Source organism: Martes martes, assembly GCF_963455335.1.
Source record: "Martes martes genome assembly, chromosome: X".
NCBI lineage: Eukaryota > Metazoa > Chordata > Mammalia > Carnivora > Mustelidae > Martes > Martes martes.
This window is the reverse complement of record NC_137897.1, coordinates 106,124,904-106,147,961: the sequence shown is the minus strand read 5'-3', so window position 1 is coordinate 106,147,961 and position 23,058 is coordinate 106,124,904. Positions and strand designations below refer to the sequence as shown.

Sequence of the window (23,058 nt, the reverse complement as noted above, 5' to 3'; positions counted from 1 at the left end):
AAGAACCTTCAAAAAGAGGAACAATGTTGGAGGCCTCCTACTTTCCGATTTCAAAATTTATTATAATCAAAACAGTGTGGTACTGGCATAAGGATATATACAAAGAAACTGAATAGAATTGTGAATCTAGAAATGAGCCTGTACACCTACAACTAACTGATTTTTGGCAAAGGTGCAAGATCATTCAATGAAGAAAAACAGGCTCTTCAAAAAATGATGCTGAGACAATTGGACAGTCACATGAAAAAGTATGAAGCTGAATGCCATACTTTACATATATGCCCCAAAATTAATTCAAAATGGACCAAAGACCTAAATGTTCAAAGAGCTAAAACTTTAAAATTCCGAGGAAAACAAAGGTCAAATCTTCATGACTTCGGATTTGGCAGTGACTTTTTTAGATATGACACCTAAAATACAATCAACTAAAGAAAAAATAACTTGGATCTTAGTAAAAGTAAAAAGTTTTGTGCATCAGGGACGCCTGGGTGGCTCAGTTGGTTAAGCGGCTGCCTTCAGCTCAGGTCATGATCCCAGCATCCTGGGATCGAGTCCCACATCGGGCTCCTTGCTCGGCGGGGAGCCTGCTTCTCCCTCTGCCTCTGCCTACCACTCTGCCTGCCTGTGCTCGCTCTCTCTCTCTCTAACAAATAAATAAATTTTTAAAAAAAGTTTTGTGCATCAAGAAAGAGATGCACTTCTCCAGAATGGGAGAAAATATTTATAAATCATACATGTAATAAGGGCCAGCTACTCAGAATATATAAAGAACTATTACTATTCTACTATAAAAAGACAAACTGCCCAATTAAAATATGGGCAAAGGGCCCAAACACACATTTGTTCAAAGAATATATACACGTGACCAATAAGCACACGAAAAGATACTTGACATTATTAGTCATTGGGGAAATGCAAGTAAAAACCACAAAACCTCACACCCACTAGTATGGTTATAATTAAAAATGAAGGGAAACTAACTAGTCTTGGCGAGGCTGTGGAGAATTTGGAAACCTTGTACTTTCTGGTGGGAATGTAAAATGGTACAGCTGCTGTGGAAAACCACTTGGAGGTTCCTCAAAAAGGTAAACATAAACATAAACATTCAATTACTTAACTGACCCAGGAATTCTCCTCCTAGGTATATACTGATAGAATTGGATTCTCAATTACTTTGAAAATTATTTCAATTATTTTGAAAACTGACAGCCAAACAAATACTTGTACACGATTTTTCATACAGCGCTATTCACAAAGCCAAAAAATGCAGATAAGCTGAACGTTCTTCAGCGGATGAGTGAATAAACAAAAGACGGTATATCTACTCAGTGGGATTTAATTCAGCCATAAAAAGGAATGAGGAACTGATACATGTTCCAACGCGGATGGACCTCGGGAAAAAGTGTACAATTAAAGTAGCTTCGACATGCTGTGTATCCAACACATCTACTTTGAAAACATTCTCATTACCCTGCAGGAGACTCCCATCCTCCCGAGCCTCTGGCAACCACTAACCGGTTTTCTGCCTCTGTGGATTTACCTATACTAAATGTTTCATATAAATGGAACCACATAGTACGTGACCTTTGGTGTCTGATTTCTTCTACTTCGCAGATTGTTTTTTGAGGTTCATCCACCCACACATTGTAGCACGTGTCCACGTATCCTATATCCAGGTGACGATATTACATTCTTTTTTGGCTATACAATTAGCTACTGCATATACCACACTGTGTTTAAGAAGTCAATTCCAGATGAATTTTAGATCTAAATGTGTAAGGTAAAGTAATATGACTTGTAAATGACAACACAGGAAAATATCTTCAAGACCTTGGCATAGGTGATACTTGCTGCACCAAGACTCCAACAGCACTAATGATAAGGGAAAATACTGACGAACTTGTAATAAGATAATAAGTTGTAATAATAATAATAATAATTAATAATAAGTTGTAATAAGACATTACAACTGGGAACTTTCCCTCCTTGGTGGACATCAAGTGAGTAAAACAGCAAGTCATGGAGGGGCAGAAGGTACCTGCAGTACATGCAGCCAACAAAAGATTCAAATTCAGAACCCCCAGATCAGTAAGAAAAAAGAGCCCAATAGAAATACTGGCAAGAGACTTAACAGGCACTTTGCAAAAAAAGTATACTCAAATGCTCACTAATCACATATTAGACATGGGGAAAGGTGCTCATCTTAATCGACTGAGGAAATGCAGATTAAAATCATAATCCCACTACTCACCAGGATGGCTGAAATAAAAGCCCATTTCAAATATTGACAAGGACAAGGAGCAACGGAAACCCTCCCACGCTGCTAGTGGGAATGCAGATTGGTACATTTTGAAAAACGTTTTGGTAGTATCTAAAGAAGGTGAACATATCTAAACCCTATGGCCACCCATCCCACTCCTAGAGTGAAACTAATGGTCTTTTTCTTGATCTGGGTATTAGTTACAAGGATGTTCACTTAGTGAGATCACGTTTACTACTTGAGCATTTTCTGTTTGTGTCAGGCTTCAGTAAGTTTCTTTTAAAATACATATAAATGGGATGCCTGGGTGGCTCAGTTGTTAAGCATCTGCCTTTGGCTCAGGTCATGATTCCAGGGTCCTGGGATGGAGCCCCGCATCGGGCTCCCTGCTCTGCAGGAAGCCTGCTTCTCCCTCTCCCACTCCCTCTGCTTGTGCTCTCTCTGTCAAACAAATAAAAATCGTAAAATAAATAAATAAATAAATAAATAAATAAATAAATAAAATAACATAAACGGAGGGGGGATGTCCTAAGACCATGAGGTTTTAAGTGTCAATGTGTTTCTTTTGATTATTACAAGTATTAAAGACTCTTAATTAAACAACATAAAGTTGGGTGCTTATAAACAAAAAATATGACAAAAATATGTATTTATTGAAAATCCCAGGGGCGCCTGGGTGGCTCAGTGGGTTAAAGCCTCTGCCTTCAGCTCAGGTCATGATCCCAGGGTCCTGGGATCGAGCCCCGCATCGGGCTCTCTGCTCAGCGGGGAGCCTGCTTCCCTTCCTCTCTCTCTGCCTGCCTCTCTGCCTACTTGTGATCTCTGTCTGTCAAATAAATAAATAAAATCTAAAAAAAAAAAACAAAGTCCCACTCCTAATGATATAGATGACTTTGTTGAAATTAGTTCATATCATGAATTAATATTAGTTATTTCCAGAATGAGGCCTGGCTCATCACCAATTATATCCTTGTTTCTCATTTCAGAGAGGATATGTCAGTGGGTGGATGTTGACAGAATTTTGTTATAGTGGGGTCACTCAAAATTTTAAATTTCCTTTAGAGTTATATGGCATCAATCAAGTACTGAGCCATCACCAATGTTTTCCCAATGATCTGTCAGCTGGCCAGTTGACGAATAAGTCCTTCTTCAGTTCTGTCTAAAGGAAAACACAGGAAACTGATATGCAGGATTCCCTGCCCAGGCATTCGTCATTCAGTTTCCCAGCCGGGATATCTTAACGCCCCTTTGGCTCCTCAGACATGTTGGACTCTGGGACAATGCGCCATGGGAAGACCAGAGCAGGCGAGAGCGGTGGAAGGATGGGGATGAAGGGGAGGGTGGGGTGAGGATGGAGATCCTCCCCTCGGGGTTTCCTCACATCAGTTTTAGGAAGAACGTATGGAACTAAGGGTTCAGAAATAGATTTCTGTGGAACTATCCATGCCCAGTCTCCCTTGGATGGTCCTGATGGATCCCTGCCTGGTGCAAGTGAACCTTAGTCACTACAGGGCTCCTCAGAGTCACCTGGGTGGCTCAGGTCACAATCCCAGGATTCTGGGATCGAGCCCCGCACTGGGATCCCTGCTCAGTGGGGGACACTGCTTCTCCCTCTCCGCGCACCACCATCCCCCCCATCCCACTCATGCTCTCTCACATGCACTCTCTCTCTCAGATAAATAAATAAAATCTTAAAAAAAAAAGAGGTTCCTCAGGCTGCGTCTCCCAAGAGGCCTCTCTGGGTCCTGAGCACCCAGGCTGCTGCTGAACTACAGGGGCTGGGGAGCTGCAGGCCACAGCGAGAGTGCAGGGTCTCCCTTACTGCACCAATTGCCAAGTTCACCTCTGTAGCACTGGATGGTTCTTGCCCCCACCTATCTCCAAAATGAGGCAGGCGTTAGGAGCATGCAGAGAAAGGCCAATCAGTCTCCCTGGAGACCACCAGGCTCCCGTGCTTCCCTCCTGCATCCTTTTGGGCGGCTCGATGACCTCTGCCAAGGTCAATGTCCAGCGAGGACAGCCTGCTGGGCGGGACACTGGAGGAGACACAGCATCAGGACAGAGAAAAACCAGTCTGCGGAGATGCTTCCAAGGTGTTTCGGTCGGAGCCACTCCCAGGGGCCACCAGAGCCCAGAGGTCCTTGCAACGTGGCCGGCCATCTTCATGGTGACTGATCCACCAGGGCCCACCGCCAGCATGGGCCTGTGTCCAGAGAGAGGCAAGGAGGGCCAGCACGCCGGCTGTCCCAGAGGCTGAAACAGACGGCAAGATCAGGCAGACGGGAGGGAAGCCACAAAACTCAGGAAACACCGAGAGCCTGGACAGCCAGGCTTAGTTGTCGTAGTCATTTCCCAATTATAGGAGAGTAAAATGCAGATTAAGATCCCATTTAACCCTAAAGTGGTCAGGCCCAGGCGTTCAGGGAGCTTACATTGACATCTAGCCCTGCGCCAGCCATTGCCAGTGACCGAGGTTCTAAGACCATCCCTGCCCACAGGAGAAAGTACACGAGAGGTGTTCTAAGACTGCGGTTCTCAAACGGGGCGTGCTGGAGCATCAGTGCCACGTGGGGTCTTGTCAGAAATGCCCATTTCCTAGCCCTACCCCAGGCCAATGGAGGTAGAAATTCTGGGGCTGAGGCCCAGCAATCAGTGCTTTAACAAAATCTGGGTTTTAAATGCTGTTCTAAGAGGACAGTCAGTATGGAGTGAGTTTGGGGAGCAAGAGGAGGAAGATGTGGTGTGACATCGGAAGGAAGGGTTTGGACAGGTCGGGAGGGCCTCCTGAGGGCTCAAAAACAAAAACTAATTGAAAGTGTGTTCACAGCGTGGCTCAGCGTCGCGTCTGTGAGCGGGAGGGGTGGGGGGACAGGACAGAAAGGATGTGGGAACTGGGGGCTGCTGGAAGCTTGAGTGAACACGGTGCTGGAGGAAAATTCAGCAATATGTAGTACAGAAATAAGGATGTGGGGTGTTCTGAGGAGAGGCTGCATCTCCAGGATGTGTCCCCCATGTCCAGCTCTTCCCGTGACTCTCCTACGAGTCCCACACCCCTCTGGGCAGGAGAGCAGGTAGAAGAGGGATGGTTCCTGGTCATAGTCTATGGACAGGGACGAGATGTGCTTCTGGAATACTGGCACCTCGTTAACAGGGCAGCTCTTCTGTGAAGAGCTCAGACACGGAACCTCCCACCTGAGGGGTTATCTTGAGAGAAGAGGGTTTGGAGTCCTCCGAGAACAAAGCCGACCATCGCTCAAAAGGGATTCCTCACCCTGCGGGAGAGAGCCAAGAGGCTGAAGAAGGACCCTTCCCGAGAAGCCACTGCTGCGAGCTGAATGTATCCCGTCTGGGGAGAGAGAGGCCTGGGGCCGTAGAGACCATTTCAATCCCTCCCTCTCCCCTTCCCTTCCCCGGGAAGGGAAACCTCCTGAGTTCCAGGGGCCTGTTCTGTAAAGTAAGGAGTGGAGGTGTCCTCGGCTTCCAAGGGCCCTTCAGCCCCGGTGCACTACGGGACTGGAGGGCGTAGGGAACACAGCCCTAAGCGACTGCAGCGGTCACCGTGGAGGGACCCGAACAGGCTCTTGGGTAGCGGCCGTGCCACGGTTTGCTGGGAGAGAGAAGGTCAAGACCTGGGTCCTGCACAAATGGGCCAGGACCCAGACATGCCCTTGGGCCTCGGCCACAGCAAGCGGTGGCGCTGCGCTGAGCCCCAGACCTCCCCACTCAGGCCGTCCAGATGAAGACCCGGGTGGCAGAGGGCGGCTGGCCTCTGCCTACCCAGCCCGTCTTCTTCATGATGCCCCTCGCTTTCCGTGGACAGGAGCACAGACACTGGGGTATGAACCCACAGCCCTCAGCCCGGGCTCAGGCCAGCTTGTGTCTCCTCAGTCCTGTCTCTGCCCGTGGGATCTGAACTTGGAGCCTTCTGCCTCTTCGCTCTGCTCCTTGGATGACTCATCAGCTTGTGTCTTCCGCTCTCCAAGCTTCTGTGTGCTGTCCTCCTGTCTTGTCCTCACAAAGGCCACAGAGCTGCCATCTCTTAGCCATATGCTAGGGACGTGGCGGGCCACATAAAGCAGCCTGACGTCTCTCTCCTTTATTCCGTTCTGCCATCTCTCTCCCTAGCGCCTGAGGTCTCTCCTTTGCCCGAGACGGCCAGGACTGACATGAGTGGTCAGGGATGCTTGGGGAATGGGGCCCCAGGAAGCTATGTCAGAGGGCTGAAAGGGAAAAAAAATAGGTACTGAGAGGTCAGCCAGGAGCCTCAACTTCTAAATCCCGTCCCTCAACCGCAGGGACGAGAATGTCCTTTCTTCCTGGAGCCCTTGCATCCGAAGGGCAGTGGAGTCTGAATTCAGAACCGGGAATCCTCAGTTCTCTTCCTGTTTCTGCCCGTTTGCAACAGAAGGCCTTTCTGCCGCTTGCCTTAAATGACTGGTCTCTACAGTAGGCCCCAGATCCCCTGGTTCTGACCTCTCCTGGGGATGCCAGTAGATGAGGACCTCCAAAAGGAGCTTTCAGGCTAACAGGTGTGATAACAGGGGCTGGCAGCTTTATGACAATGGGCATGGCCTTTTGCAGACTCACGCTCAGGCCCTCTGCGGAGTCTCTGAAGCGGGCCGTACCCGCTGGTTCCATCCATGCAGTATCTCCTTCACTTCTCGAATCAGTCTCCTCTTCCTACGTGCGACTCGAACAAATGTCCTTTGAATGGTGGTATGACAGCAGCCGCCCAGGGTGGTACGGGACACAGAGCCACACGAAGAGAGTGCCCTCTGAAAGAAGCTGAATGTCCCCTGAATGTCCCACAGTCACAGATAGTTCTAGAAGGGGTGGTGGGGCCGTCAGTCTCCAAGCCTTCAGGAATATAATGGGATCCTTTCCTTCCAGGTCACTTCCTCCTCTGGGCTTAGCGCTTGCTTTCTTTTTAGTGGCCGTTCTAGTCACCTCTTTCCTCTCCCATCGGTTTGAGGATGGATACACCCAATAGGGCAGATATTGTCCACAAAGTGTCCCGCCCCTCACCATCACCTCCCCGCCACACTGCAGGGATGTCAAGTCGGGGGCTTTGGCTCCATTTTGGTCTGTTATCTGCTAGCAGCATACCCAGCTCAACGGGGACATTAGCTTATTGCTTCACAGTGCCTAGAGAGACATATCACTAGAAAAGACTGGCGTACCAGGCTACCCTTCGGACCACCAGGAAGAGGCTTAAAAAAAATGGCTGGGAATGATGGAAACACCATTCATTAAGGATGCTCAACTTTTCTGCCTAATTGAGCTTCTTTTCGAAAGCGCTGAGGGGGCGCCTGGGTGGCTCTGTTGATTAAGCATTTGCCTTCAGCTCAGGTCACGATCCCAGGGTTCTGGAATCGAGTCCTGCATCAGGCTCCCTGCTCAGCGGGGAGCCTGCTTCTCCCTCTGCCTGCCTCTCTCCCTGTGTGACCGCACCCACTCTGTGTCTGACAAATAAATAAATCTTTTTTAAAAATAGCTTAAAGGGATGCCTGAGTGGCTCAGTTGGTTAAGCATCTGCCTCCAGCTCAGGTCATGATCCCTAGGTCCTGGGATCAAGTCCCACATCAGGCTCCTCGCTCAGTAGGGAGCCTGCTTCTCCCTCTCCCTCTGCCTGCCACTCCCCCTGCTTGTGCTCTCTCTGACAAATAAATTTTTTTAAAAAAATAGCTGAAAGATGAAGGAAGAATGTTCCAAATGCTTATGAACACCTACTGCGGCCCATCAGTGTGAGGCGGGCTCACATCTCATTAGATCCTCACAGCAGCTGAGAGGATGGAGTTATCATTTTGCAAGCCTGAAACAGGCATAGAGCGGTCTCTTGATGGGAAAAAATATCTGGAAAGATCTATGCCAAAAAAGTGACTGTCCTCTCTGGCTGATTCACTAACCATGGAGTTTTGTTTCATGTTTAATATGAAACAACATTCCATATCATTAAAAAAGTAAAATTTTATAATAATAAATATATTGAAGCCTTGGCCAACATCTTAAACTAGGACCTGACATAGCTACAAATCCATGTCCTCCAACTTCCCTGCCCTGCCCTTGACCTGACATTGTCTTTTCCAGAGATAGATAATCCCTGAGGCCAATGGGGGAGGAAGAGAAACTACCAGTATCACAACACAGTTTCCATCCGACCTCATTCTCACTGGGGCCATGCCTCTAGGCCTGACTTTGCTCTGACACTTCTGGACATTCCCTCCTGCTATCCAATGTGTGCTGAGGCCGTGAGGCCACTGGGTTCACCTTGCCATTCTCAGCACCTCCGTTTGCAAAACTTCCAGACTTTCCTGCAGAGCATCCAAAGCGTATGGCGTTGTGGCTGAGCAGCCATAAAAACAGGCTTCCCTTGAGGCTCTAGAGCAGTGTGGCACCAATCTGAAAGCCTTAGTCCACAGGGTGAAAAGTTAAAAAAAAAAAAAAGGCCATTTACCATGGCCCTGGGCCTTCTACAAAGAAATACATATGTGGGTAAGAGCCCAGAGTGCTTCCTTCATCATTTTCTTCTATCAACGTCAGTGTTGAGAGGATCGGGAGAGGTATGAAGCACTTGCAGGGTCTCTAGGTCTGTGGTGGCATTGAGGGCTTCGCCTGCTGCTTCCAACTCCTTGACAGAAACCACTGTGGCAGTGGGCCCTGAGGGGAACGGCCTGGGGGCACGTCTCCCAGGGCAAACACCGAAAGCTCCCTTCCTGCTGGAGCATCAAGTTCCCTCACAGCCCCAGGCTTGGCTGTTCCTGTCGAAAGAATAATAGCCATAGAAACTCTCTCCAGCTTAGTAATTCTCTCTAAGCTCCCTTCAGAGGACCTGAATACTCTTATTTTCCATCTCTCTGGAGAAAGAATGAGAGCAGGACTCACGGCCGTCACGTGTCTGCTGAGCACCTGATACTTGAAGAACTCCGATCACCAAGGGTGGGGAAGCTGAGTAAGCAGACAGATACACAGACAGATAGATGAACAGATAACTATAGATAGATGACAGCTGTATTTCCACTCTTTTATTGATCAAGTACTCATTGTGTATCAGTCTTGTGCTAGGCACTGAAGATACAATGCTGAGCAAGAGAGACGGCTTAGATTCCTTTCTGTGAAGTAGGCCATGAACCCCTCCCACATTTCCTGTGGGTGCCAAATTCCTATCATTGGTGCCTCACAGTTTTATACTCTTTCGTCACCTCTAGGGTCAAGATCCGTTTGGTGACTTTCTTCAGACTGGAGACACCGGACAGGACTCCCTTCTCCTGTGGAGTTTCTGGTGTCTAAGAAGGCTGGAGCGCCGGCTGAAGTTTCTCCTGCACACGCTACAAGTATACGGCTGCTCGCCTGTGTGGGTTCTCTGGTGCTTAATAAGGTGGCAGTTCTGAATGAATCTTTTCCCGCATTCGTAACATTTAAAGGGCTTCTCTCCTGTGTGAATTCTTAGGTGTGTGTGTAGATTTGTATTGTGACTGAAGCTTTTCCCACACCACGAGCATCTGTATGGTTTTATTCCTTGGTGGGCCATTAAGTGCTTATTAAGATCTGAACTCCATCTAAACCTCTTATCGCACTGTTGACACTTATAGGGCTTCTCTTCAGTGTGAATTCTCTGGTGCTTAATGAGGTCAGAGCTAACTCTGAAACTTTTCTCACATTCCTGACACTTAAAAGGTTTCTCCCCTGCATGGCCTTTCCCTTGGAGATCCTTATGTTTTGGAAGCTCTTGTTTACAAGTTGAAAGTTTCTTTCTTTTCCTACCTAGAAAAGCTCGGTGCCGTCTCCGTACCCTGCGTGTCCCGCCATGATTTTCTTTGCCTGTTGTTTTCTGGGCAACTTTCATTCTGGCCTTTCTTAACACTCTGCATCCTGATGCTTGTATTTCTAATGCAGAAAGAGATATAGGTTGGTCATTTCCAGTGTCATTTTTGAGCTTTAACCCTGTTGGAATAAACAGAAGAGTCAGCCGTCGGTGTCCCAGAACAAGAAAACTACAGGAATGGAGAGAAAAATCAATGATTGCTTTAAAAAAAAAAAATACAGAGGGCGCCTGGGTGGCTCAGTGGGTTAAGCCTCTGCCTTCGGCTCAGGTCATGATCTCGGTGTCCTGGGATCGAGTCCCGCATCGGGCTCTCTGCTCAGTGGGGAGCCTGCTTCCCCCTCTCTCTCTGCCTGCCTCTCTGCCTACTTGTGATTTCTCTGTGTGTGTGTCAAATAAATAAATAATTAATTAATTTAAAAAAAAACACAGAACAAGTGATTTCTGGTCCAATATGGACAAAACAGAACTGATGCATTTCCTCCTGATCCTCCCTGCTGGGCACAACAGGCCAATGAAAGAATGCCAGCCACAACCAACAGAGAGTTCCAAGACACGGTAAGAAGAAAGCAAAATGGTTTGGGACGCCAGGCCTAGCAGAATAACACAGCAGGGTGTCCTGTATCCCCAGAGCCCCAGAAGGCGGCAACCCCAACCAGCATCGTCCAACCCTCAACCCAGCAACACAAAGCTGCCTGGACAGGCTTATCTCTTCAGCAGTCGGAGTGGGACGTCTGCCAACACCCAAACCCCAGTCAGGAGACACCGAAGTGGGCAGGCAGAAGGAGCAAGAGGCACCTAGCCACAGCGGCCTGCCCCCCCCCAAGCCTCTTCATCCCTGAGGGTCTGAGATTCCCCTTTCCGACTGAGAGGCACGCTGGGCCTGTGTAAATCCCTTCCTCACCCTCAGGCGACAGAAGCAGGGACATACAGGAGCCCTAGCTGTACCATATAAACCAAGGAAACTACAGTAACACCAGGAAGGCTCTGAACATTAAACTGTCACTGGAAGTGTAACCCCCCAAACTAGGAAAGAACCTCTGTGCTAAAGTAAAATGGGGTGACTGTTGAATTAAAATAGTTAAAAAGGACGCTGACCCTCCTAACCTAATAGAAAAAAGGATCAGGATACAAGCAAACAAAAATGGCACCAGACTGGAAATCAAAGAAAGACAAGAGGAAAATCTAGATGTGGAAACAAGCAGCGCCGGGGTGGCTCAGTTGCTTAAGCCTCTGCCTTTGGGTCGGGTCATGATCCTGGTGTTGGATTCACGGATCAAGCCTCGCACTGGGCTCCCTATTCAGCGGGCAGTCTGTTTCTCCCTCTGACCCTGCCCCCTCTCATGCTCTCTCTTTCACTCTCTCTCAAATAAATAAGTAAAATATTTTTTTAAAAAATACGTGGAAACAAAAAAATATATACTTCTAAAATTTCCATGGTTCAAAGAGAAAGTCACAAAGGAAATTTAAAAATATGTAGTTGAATGAAAATCGAATTCCAGGGCACCTGGGAGGCTCAGTTGGCTAAGTGTCTGCCTTTAGCTCTCAGGTCATGACCCCAAAGCCCTGGATCGAGTCCCACATCGGGCTCCTTGCTCAGTGGGGAGCCTGCTTCTTGCCCTGCTTGTGCAAGCTCTCTGACAAATAAATAAATAAAATCTTTTTTAAAAAAGAAAAAAAAAAGGAAATAAAATTCCAGGGGCACCTAGCTGACTCAGTTGGTGCAGCAGAAGTCTCTTGATCTCAGGGTCATGAGTTCAAGCCCCACGTTGGGTGTAGAGATTACTAAAAAATTAAAAATATAAATAAATAAGAAAAGATGAAATTACAATGTATCAAAATATGTGGAATGCAGCTAAAGAAGTGCTCAGAGAAAAAGGTACAGCCCCAAGTACATACAATAGAAAAGGGGAAAGGTCTCAGATCAATAATCTAATTTCTACCTCAATAAACTAGAGAAAAAAGCAAAATAAACCCAAAGCAAGTGAAAGAAAGGAACTAATAAAGATCAGAGCAAAAGCCATAACCAAAGAAAAAGCTTGTTCTTCAAGAAAACTAATAAAATTGACAAACCGCTTTCACAACTGACAAAAATAAAAGGAGGGAAAATCCAAATCACTAGTATCAGGAAGGAAACTGGATATATCACTACACATTCTGCTGTAACTTAAAGGATGGTAAGAGGGGCACCCGGGTGGCTCAGCCTCTCGGGCATCTGACTCTTGATTTTGACTCAGGTCAAGATCTCAGGATCCTGACATCAAGCCCTGCCTCAGGCTCTGCCCTCAGCAAGCAGTCTGCTTCTCTCCCTCTCTCTCTGCCCCTCCCCCTGCGCGCGCATGCTCTCTCTCTCTCTCAAATAAATAAATAAATCTTTGAAAAATATAAATAATAAATAAAAGGATGGTAAGATAATAGTATAAATAACCTTATGTTCATGACATTTTATTTTTTAAAGAATTTATTTATTTATTTATTTGACAGAGAGAGAGAGAGAGAGAGATCACAAGTAGGCAGAGAAGTAGGCAGAGGAAGAGGGGGAAGCAGGCTCGAGCCCAGGACCCCGAGATCATGACCTGAGCCGAAGGCAGAGGCTTAACCCACTGAGCCACCCAGGCGCCCCCGTTCATGACATTTTAAAAGTTAGGAAAAAATGGACCAATTCTTCAAAACCACAAACTAACAGAATTCAACCAACATGAAATAGATTTCTGAATAGGACTATCACCATTAAACCCATTGAATTCATAGTTTAAAAGCCTCCCCCCAAAATCCAAGTCCACATGGTATGACTGGAGGATTCTACCAAATATTTAAAGAATTAACACCAATTTTACACAATCTCTTCCAGAAAGGAGGAGGAAATCCTACACAACTCATTTTATAAGGCCGGTATTACCCTGATAGCAAAATCATATAAAGGCAACGCAAAAAACAGAAAACTACTGGGGCGCCTCGGTGGCTCAGGTGGTTAAGCAGCTGACTCTGGATTCTGGCTCAGGTCATGGTCCCAGGGTCCTGGGATTGAGCCCGACGTTGGGCTCCATGCTCGGCGGGGAGTCTGCTTGAGGATTCTCTCTCCCTCTGTCCTTCCCCCCAACCCCACTCATGCATGCATGTGCACTCTCTCTCTCTAAAATAAATAAATCTTTTTTTTATTCTTTATTTTTTAAAGCTTTTATTTATTTATTTGAGAGAGAGAGTAAGCATGAGAGGGGAGGGTCAGAGGGAGAAGCAGACTCCCTGCTGAGTAAGGAGCCTGACGCGCGACTCGATCCCAGGACTTTGAGATCATGACCCAAGCCGAAGGCAGTCGCCCAACCGAATGAGCCACCCAGGTGCCCAATAAATCTTTTTTTTTTTTTTAAAAAGAAAACTACAAACATCTCCCATGAACTTAAATGTAGAAATACTCAACAAAATACTGGCAAACAACACAGCAATATGTAAGAATTAGATAAAACGATCAAGAAGGATTTACTGCAAGTATGCAAAGCTGATTCAACATTTGAAATCAATCAACATAACATACCATTTCAACAAGCCTTTGACGATCATACTCTTATCAAAAGACACAGGAAAGTTTTTCACAAATTCCATATCCATTCATGGTAAAAATACTAAGTTAGGAATTACATTGACTTGATATAAGAGTATCAACAATAAAAAATCCATACTAACATAAATAAGTAGTGGTGAAAAACTTAATGTTTTCATGATAAAACTGGGACAAGGCAAGGATGTCTACTCTTTCCACTCTTATTCAACATAGCAGGAGGTTGGAGCTACTACAGTTAATGGCATTAAAAGGCATTGCAGATAATGTGATTATCTATGTGTAAAAATCTCAAGGAATCTACAAAAAAAACCTCTTAGAAATAGTGAGTGAGCAGGATCACAGAATACAAGATCAAAATACAAAATCAGTGCCATTCCTATATAAAAATAATGAACACACAAAAACCAAAATTAAAAATAATACCATTTACAAATGTTCCAGTGAAAATGAAATGCTTTGGCCTCTATTTAACAAAACAGAGGATCTGTACACTGAAAATCACAAAAAGTTGACAAAAGAAATTCGAGAAGACCTAAATAAATAGACACACGCTGTGTTCCCTGAGCACAAAAAATCAACATAGTAAAGACATCAATCCTCCTCAAACTAATACACAGGTTTAATGTAGTATCTAGCAAAATCCCAATAAAGTTCCTTGTAGACACAGATAAGAGTACTCTAAAATTTACATGAGGGGCGCCTGGGTGGCTCAGTGGGTTGAGCCGCTGCCTTCGGCTCAGGTCATGATCTCAGAGTCCTGGGATCGAGTCCCGCATCGGGCTCTCTGCTCAGCAGAGAGCCTGCTTCTCTCTCTGCCTCTCTGTCTACTGTGATCTCTCTCTGTCAAATAAATAAATAAAATATTAAAAAAAAAAAAAAAAAAAAAGAAAAGGCACAGGCCCCAGAAGGGTTAAAATAAAATTTTATTTTACAAAAAAAGAATAAAGTGGGAAGCATCAGTCTACTTGACAGACATTATGGCCTTGATACTACAGAGCTACAGCAATCAAGACAGTGTAACATTGACAGCAGCACAAACACAGAGCCCAGTGGAACAGAACAGATGCACAGAAATACACTCAGCTGCTCTTTGACAAAAGTGTAAAAACGATTCAATAGAGGGGAGGCCACCCAGTGGCTCGGTTGGTTAGGCGTCTGTCTGCCTTCGGCTCAGGTCATGATCCCAGGATCCTGGGATCGAGTCCCACATTGGACTCCTTGCTCAGTGGGGAGCCTGATTCTCCCTCTGCCTGCCGCTCCCCCTGCTTGTGCGCTCGCTCTCTCTCTCTCTCTTTCTCTCTGACAAATACATAAATAAAATATTTTAAAAAACAATTCAATGGAGGAAAGACAGCCTTTTTGAGAAACGGAGCTGAAGCAACTGGCCCTCCATAGGCCAAAAAATGAACCTCATCCTAAACTTCGTACCTCATATAATAAATAACCCAAAATGGATCAGGGACTTACATATAACACTATAAAACTTTTAGGAAAAAATGGCAGAAAATTTTAGGGATCTAGGGTTAGTCCGAGTTCTAACCTTGACACTAAAAACACAATGTATAAAAGGAAAAAAAACGAAAAATTGGTCCTCATCAAAATGAGAACCTTTTCCTCTGTGGAAGCCCATGGGAAGAGGATTAAAAAGACAATATACAGACTTGGAGAAACTATATGCAATCTACATATTCGACAAAGAGCTAGAATCTAGAATACAGAAACTCTCAATACTCAAGAGTTAAAAAACAATCCAATTAAAATATGGGTAAAAGATACTACACTGACGGAAAACAGAGATGGCCAATAAGCACAGGAAAAGCTATAGAACATCACTGGCCATTAGGGAAATGTAAATCCAAATCACCATGAGGTAACCCTACAGTCCGATCAGAATGGCAAACATAAAACGGAGGTAATATAAACACTGGCAAGGACGTGGAGAAAAGGGACCACTTGTCCTCTGCTGCTGGGAATGGGGAATGGTACAGTCGTTGTGGGAAAGTTTGGCAAGTATTTAGGAAATTAAACATGTTACCATATGAACCAGCAATTGCACTCTTAAGGGATTTACTCCAGAGAAATGAAAACTTATCTCTAAAAAAAAAATTCTGCACACAAATGCTCAGGGCAGCTTTAGTCATGCTAGCCCAAAACTGAAGACAGCAAAGATCTTTCAGTGGTTAATGGGTATACAAACTGTGGTCTCTCAGTATCATGGCATGCTACTCAGTATTAAAAAACAAACAAACAAACAAACAGACAAAAAACCAACTTTTGGTACACAACAATTCAGATCAATTTCCAGGGACTTATTCTGAATGAAAAAAGTTAATGCCAAAGTATTACACATTTTATGGTTTTATTCATGTAACACTTTTGAAACGGCAAAATTTCAGAAATGTAAAACAGATCAGTGGTTGGCATGGGCCAGTGATGGGGTGAGGTACAGCGGACAAGCGTGTGATGATAAAAGGGCAAAACAAAGGTCCCTGTGGTCAAGTAACTATCCAGTATCTTGACCGCACAGGTGAATATGCAAACCCACACTTGCAATAAAACTTTACAGAACTAGGAGCCCTGGGAGGGCTGTCGGTTAAGCCTCCAACTCTTGACTTCAGCTCAGGTCATGATCTCATGGTCATGAGATCGAGCCCTGTGTCCTAGGTCCCACTCAGTGGGGAGTCTGCTGGAGAATCTGTCCCTCTGCCCCTCCCCCTGCACGCACACACTCTCTCCCTCCTTAGAATAAATAAATAGATCGTTTTAAAAAAAACTTTACAGAACTAATTACACAGACAAATAAAATGGAAAATATAAAGGTCAGAAGACTGTATTAGTATCAACAGCCTGGTTGTGACATTATATGATACTTTTCACGGAAGTTATCATTGAGGGGGAGGTGGGTGAAGTGTATACAGGTGCTCTTTGTATTATATTTTAAATCTGCATGTGAATCTACAGTTATCTCAGTAAGAAGTTTGGTAAGAAAAACACAGGAAGAGAATCCTGGAGTGTCAATCCCCTGTAACGGTTCTCATCGAGGAACATTTCTCTTCTCCCTGTGTACACACATACCTGTAGGAGACTCTCCAAGGCTGTCCTCGAACTCTTGGGGACCTTGGATCTATGGTTCTCCTCCTTGTTCTAAGCAGATTACTTCAGGGTTGGGGGTAACAAAGATTGCTCTGAGTATAAAACTCTGAGGTCATGGGCTGCCATCTTAATTCCAGACTCTTTTGAGGAAGAGGGAATGACTCTTTCATACTTTCATTTACTCCGAATGTTTAAATGGGCAGAATCTTAAGGCACCTTCTTTCTAGTCTACTGTGGTTGTGGGCGGAGATGCAAGGACGAAGTGGAGAAGGAAGCGTCAGGAGGGCAGGTGAAACGGGGTGGGGAACGGGGATCCCGCCTACTGAAGCAGACCGGGTCAGGGATGGCGGCGGCTTGGACGAGAGTGGTCAGAGCAGAAGACGGCGAGACACGCTTGTAGTGAGGATCTATTCTGAATCACCTGGATACGCCTCGCCTTCCCCCCACGCCATCAAGGTCAGACCCAAAGAGCTACTGGAACCCGGGGACTCTCCCACAGGAGACAGTTTTCCATAAACTGTGGCCAGATTACTCAACTTCTACCCAAAGCAAAGGAAAACTTTACCTAGAGAGACGATAGTCTCATAGTTCTCCTGCATTACGTCATTGTAAAGGCTCTTCTGAGTAGGGTCCAGTAACCGCCATTCTTCCTCAGAGAAAGACACCGCCACATCCTCAAATGTCAATAGGCTCTAAAGAAGAGAACGGGTTTCAGTTCAGTACGGGCCACCACGGAAGCCGTCCTCTCCCTCATCTCTGAACTACGCAGCAGGCCAGCCACTGAAGACAGTATTAAGATTCAGGGGGGGGAAAGGAAGACGGCAGAAAAGGGAAAAAGCCAGAGATCAGTAAACAGCGTGGGAGAGGCCTGGTCCCCACCGTGCCAAGCCTACTTGCCTTGAGGTGAACATCCCAGGCTAACACGCCTCAGAGCGCCTGCTGAGCACTGTGGGATGCGGGCAGCAGAGAAAAGCACAGACAAGGCCAGGTGCGGGCTGCCTGAAAAAGCTGCAAAGTACGGCTCACCTGGAACTCAGGCAAGATGAGCTCAGACGCCATCTTCCAGTTTGGGGTGCCTTTCTGCTCAGAAAAGGCTAGAATCTGTTGAGCAGGCCCAGCTGTGGATGGAAAAGAGCCAGAGAAAATGTCTCTCTTTTGGGCTGACCGATATCCTCAGCTGATTTCTAGAACAACAGAACCTCAGGAGTCCTTCAGTAAGGGTAGCTCACATTCACAAGTGTGTGTGTGCTGCCAGAGGTGGCCTTTTCGTTGAAAATAAGAACCAACTACCCACCACTCCAAAGAACTGGTTCCCCAGATTTTGTGAGAGAAATTAATAGGAGATCCATTATTTTTTTTCTCCTCTCACAAAATAAATTGTTTACCGGGCTAGGCAGGAATTAGAGGGGACTGAAAAATCAAAGACTCAGGTCCTCCAGTGTAGCCAATTTCTGTCTTTTATCATTTTTTTTTCCTGGTGCACAATTCTCTCCCCGTTCTGGCACGATGACCCATCTCCGATCCCAGTTTCTTCTCTATCACAGAAGGGTAAGATGACCCCACCTGTCCCTAGTCCATCCATCTTCTCTCAAACTTCTAAGGAGTGAGGTCCGCGGTGTGAATATCAGGGTTCTCTGGTTTGGACATTTCTGCACCCCAGGCTGACCCTCACCTTCACCCACCCACTGGCCTACTGTCCTCGCCCTTGAGACACATCCTAACCACTGGCAAGGCTGGGCACCTGGAAAATTCCCATGACATTCCGGCTGAACCAATTCCTAGGACAGTGCCTAGGAGAAGAGAATGATGATGAAACTCCTCACCTCTTTCACATACAGGCTGGGTTTCTTTGTGAGTTTTCCAGCCCAGCTCTTCCTGTAGTACCCGGTATGTATTCCAACATTCTTTCTGGAACATACCCATTGGTTGGGGCTGGGCGGGCTTCCACTTAAAGCCTGGGGCCACTGCTGTTCCTCCCAAGGGCACTGCCTCCTTTCCCAGCTCATGGGCTGTGACCTAGAAATAATCCCCATCCTCATTAGCACAGAACTTACTTTTCATTTGGGGGTAGTGGTGGAGGGATGAGCAAGAGGAGAGCCCAGATTCGGGAAGCTGTGACATTCCAGGAAGTCATTAAAAAAAAAAAAAAAAAACCCTAAAGAGATGTTGCGCCACCATTTCCTTACAAAGAACCATATACGTGGTCTGAGGAAAGTGGGATCAGATGAAGCAAGCTTAGCAAGCCAGCCACAACTCAGGCCCCTCTCACGGTGGACGCTGCCTCTTACTGTCCCTTCACTGGCTTGCTTTCTTGCCTGGGACCCTTGCCTAAGGGCATTTTTAATGTGTCAGTTTTCTCTAAAACAGAAGGAGTTGAATAAAAAAAGATCCCCAGAGGACTCCTGGGTGGCTCAGTCAGTGAAGTGTCTGCCTTTGGCTCAGACCCTGATCCCAGGGTCCCAGGATGGAGTCCCGCATGGGGGCGGGGGTCCTGCCCAGTGGGGAATCTGCTTCTCCCTCTGCCTGCCACTCCCCCTGCTTGTGCTCTCTATGACAAATAAATAACATCTTTAAAAAAAATAAAAATAAAAAAAAGATCCCCAGCCAGTCAGATTTTCCAATCCTTCCAGAGCCAGGGAAGGATTTCATGGAGAAAGGGGATACAGTGAAGGAAAAATGAGAGGAAACTTTGGACTCTCACTTCCCTCCATATGATTCCACTGTAGTAAAACTCCAAAAATATACCCTGCCCCGTGTTCCTCAAAGAGAACACTTCCTCGGGCTCCCAAGGAAAGGAAGGGTGCTGCCATCTCCCAAGGGCATATGCTGGTTCTCCACTTCCCAGCAAGGCCAAGGGCACACCACCAAGGGAGGGCAATGGAGGCTCTTTTCTCCTGGCCCAGAGACAGGCGCTCCCAGTAAAGAGGGCGCTACCCCTCCGTACCTGATTCTGTCCACTCCCCTCTTGGCAGTTTTCTTCCCATTTCTTCTCTTCCTTTATAGTCTTCCCAGAATTGTTTGATTTATACTTCTGTTTGCCACCCTCTCTTTCCTTTGATCTCTAAGTGCTCTGCTTTTTTTTTTCAGATTTCCCCCCCCTTTCCCAACTCTGCTTGCCTTTTATTTCTCTGTTTCTAAGAACTCAAGTCCTCTCTCCTTGGCCACACCAGCCGAGGCCCACCACCCCTAGTTCGCCCTGGCCAGAAAGAGGGCAAAATGCATTTCTTTTTTGCAAGGCCAAGAAAGATGGCCAGGAACTCTGAAACCTGTCATCTACTACTCCCACGCATCTGTGGTTTCAGATCCTGCTTGGCTGTCCTCAAGGAATGACAGAAGAGTCACCTACTCCTCCTTGTTCCTCCACTGCCCCCCCCCAACACCCAACCTGGACAATTTCACCTTCACCCTATTTCACTGTCCACATAAGGGAGCTTCTCACCTCATCACTTATTCCACTAGGCTCTCTCTGAAAGCGCTCTACCAGGGCCACAGCCTCTCTGACGCTCTGTGGATGATACTTCTGCACCCAGTTCTGGGTGTCCCTGGGCAGAATAGTCAGGAACTGCTCAAGCACCAGCAGTTCCAAGATCTGCTCTTTCGAGTGGATCTCGGGCCTCAGCCACTGCTGGCATAATTCCTGAAGTTGGCTGACAGCCTCCAGGGGTCCAGGTGCTTCGTGATAATAGAAGCTCCGAAAGTGCTGTCGAGCGCTCTCAGGACCAAGACTGTCCGTTCGCGGGCTGGATTTCTTACTCTCACCGGAGCTCTCTTTCACCGACCCCTTAGTCCCCCACAAAGCCTCCATGTGTGGGTACAAACATGCATTCACTTCCAGATGTCTCATCATCATTTGCTCTAGGAATAGTTTTACTCCTATGTGTGACATCCTCCTGGTGCCACTTTTGACAACCGAGGCTTTGTCAGGTTTGGTATAAAACCAATGAGTGGATCTTCTCCCCAAGGGCACTGAGGGAGGGGAGAAAAAAAGCACATGTCAAGAAGAAGACAGCCATATGACACATATTTCCTTGCTATTTATAGTTATCAGAGAAGAATGAACAGAAAAGGACCTGTCCAGTCCACCCTTTAAAAGCAACTGCCAGGTATCAGGACACTCACGATGACAGATTACTTCAGGACATATATTTCTCTCTGTCACTCAGCTGTGAAACAAAGCACAGCTCCGCAAAGACAAATGTCAACTGATAACTTTTTTTTTTTTAAGGTCGAGGAAAAGCTGGTGGATGAAAAAACTGGCAGCCATTCATTAAAAGGAACTCTGAGAATATCCAACATTTAATCTGTGTGCCTTCTGTCTCATCTTCACAAATAGGGCATATCTGAGTGTGTTGCAATGTTAACAGATCATCCCCGACTTTGGTCTTTAGTTAGAGGAAAACAATTACTATGCCCCTTCATCCTCTTAGGAAGACTGAAACCTTTACTTCATGGAACATCTGATATTCTCCTTTCTGTTGTATTAATACAGACAGGAGAACTGAGACAACCAGATCAGAGAAGAAGTAAAGCAATTAGGGAAAAAAGTAAACTTATCCCTCTCAGCAAATATCCCCCAACTGGGCAACCAGATGTCAACTTTTTTTTTTTTTTTTTTGCTACTTTTTGGGAAGATTATGAAGGGCACGGTGCAGATTTGTACCTGTGTATTAATTTTTTGCTTACTTTACTGGAAACACGAGTTGGCCTCGTTTACCAAATACAACGTCAGCTTGTAAAAAATGAAAGAGAAAGGGTGATCATTGAGGTTCTTCTGAGACAGGAAGGGTCCCAGTAAAGGTAACCCTTCTCCTGACTGTACATTTCCTCCGGGGCACACAGATCTTTAAGTAAGGCTAAGGGTGGCCTTAAGAGGCTGATTTTCCCTGAGGTATTCCAGCAGCAACAGCAACAAAGTTCTTTTGAGGATGCCACGGGTATTCAGAGAAACGCTCGGTTCCTTGCTGCCTATCCAGGTGCAGAAGGTATAGTGGCACCTCCTCTATTTCTATGCCAGCAGAAACTAACGTCTTTGGGCCTGAAAGGCCCCTTTCTCTGGCGACCTATCAGCCAGAGGAAACCCGGGAGTGCCGTCGGGTGCAGAGCGAGCCCCCCCCCACCGCCGCGCCGTCCCGCGAATCCGCGACGCCCTCGCTCCCGACCACCAGCGCGCCCCCGAGCACTCCGCGGGCGGCCGGCCCCCCAGGGTGCCCGGGGAGCATCCCTGGGCTGCACGCGCCCCTGGGGCACAAAGAGGTTGCTCGCCCAGGCTGGACGGGGCGCTCGGAGCCCGGGTACCCGCAGGGCCGCGCCGCCGCGGGGCTGGGACCGCCCGGCGCGCCGCGGGAAGCTGCCGGCTCCGCCCCCTACCCCCCCCCCGCAGCTCACCGCCCCGGGGGGCTGCCAGTGGCACATGCGGCCCGCAGCGCTGGGGGCGCGCGCCAGCAAATCCCAGGGGCGCCGCGGCTTCTCCATTACCTCCGCCCAGTCCCGGCTTCCGCGGGCGCCACTTCCCTCTTCCTCGACTGGGGCCGCGACGTCGCCACGCCTCCCCGCCGCGCTGGGGAGGAAGCGCCCGCTTCTCGCGCCGCTGCCGGCCTGGCGAGGGCGGCTCCGAGCTCCGGAGCGCGGGGGGGCTTGGAGGACCAGTCCCCCAGTCGATCGCTCTAGCTCCCCGAGACCGTACCCCGACTCGCCATTTTGGGGTTGAGGTCTGTGGACCTGGCCCAACCGGAAAAGAAAGAATGCGCTTCCGGCGGCTTCGTGACAGCCACGCCCAGCCATCGCCCCGTCTCTACCTGTAGCGCCTCGGCGCAGCCGGGCGGGAACCGTGCCGCGGCTCCTTTCCGTCCCGGGGGCGCGGCCTTCTGCTCCGGCTCAGGCCGGGACGCGAACACGCCTTCCCCAGGCCCGGGGCGGGCCCAGGGCAACCGCGAAAGCCTCTGGTCTCCTGGGAGGCATGTAGCCCTCCGACTCAAGGTGCCGCGATCTTGTGGCCCTGACTTGGTCAAGTGCAAATCGTTCAGGTTGCCTTCCGGAGGTCGCAGCCCTTCCTACCGGGAACTCCCCAACACACACACCCCCGCCAAGGGAGGAACGCCACCCCTGAAAGTCGTCACTAGACTTGTCCCGAGCCTTCCGAGTTGTAGGACATGACGTCCTCAGGGTCACATGGATTGCGAGTGGCAGTTTTTAGACAGGAATTGGGGTCTTTTACTGCTATATCCCTTGCTTTTTCTACTGCATTACGCCTCCCTGTGAGACAGGAACCTTGTTTCATCACATAACCCTTGTAATGCTCAGCGTAGTCTTCTGGATAAGTCCTCTTTC

The 23,058-nt window shown here is 47.4% G+C and overlaps 1 protein-coding gene across 3 annotated transcripts; it reads right to left on the bottom strand.

Moving 5' to 3' along the window:
• Positions 1-9,252: 9,252 nt before the first annotated feature.
• On the bottom strand, positions 9,253-22,438 carry ZNF75D (zinc finger protein 75D). 3 transcript variants are annotated; one of them, XM_080795720.1, is made up of 6 exons: positions 22,207-22,438; positions 20,171-20,697; positions 18,555-18,747; positions 17,758-17,849; positions 17,297-17,423; positions 9,253-10,201 (listed from the first exon to the last, which is right to left on the bottom strand). In XM_080795720.1, the coding sequence occupies exons 2-6, from the start codon at positions 20,615-20,617 to the stop codon at positions 9,492-9,494; spliced, it is 1,569 nt and encodes a 522-aa protein (XP_080651846.1). In that variant the 5' UTR covers positions 20,618-20,697; positions 22,207-22,438; the 3' UTR covers positions 9,253-9,491. The 3 variants fall into 3 exon arrangements, with proteins under 3 accessions (XP_080651846.1, XP_080651848.1, XP_080651847.1); XM_080795722.1 differs by lacking the exon at positions 20,171-20,697; XM_080795721.1 differs by lacking the exons at positions 20,171-20,697; positions 22,207-22,438 and having other exon boundaries at positions 18,651-18,656.
• Positions 22,439-23,058: the final 620 nt, after the last annotated feature.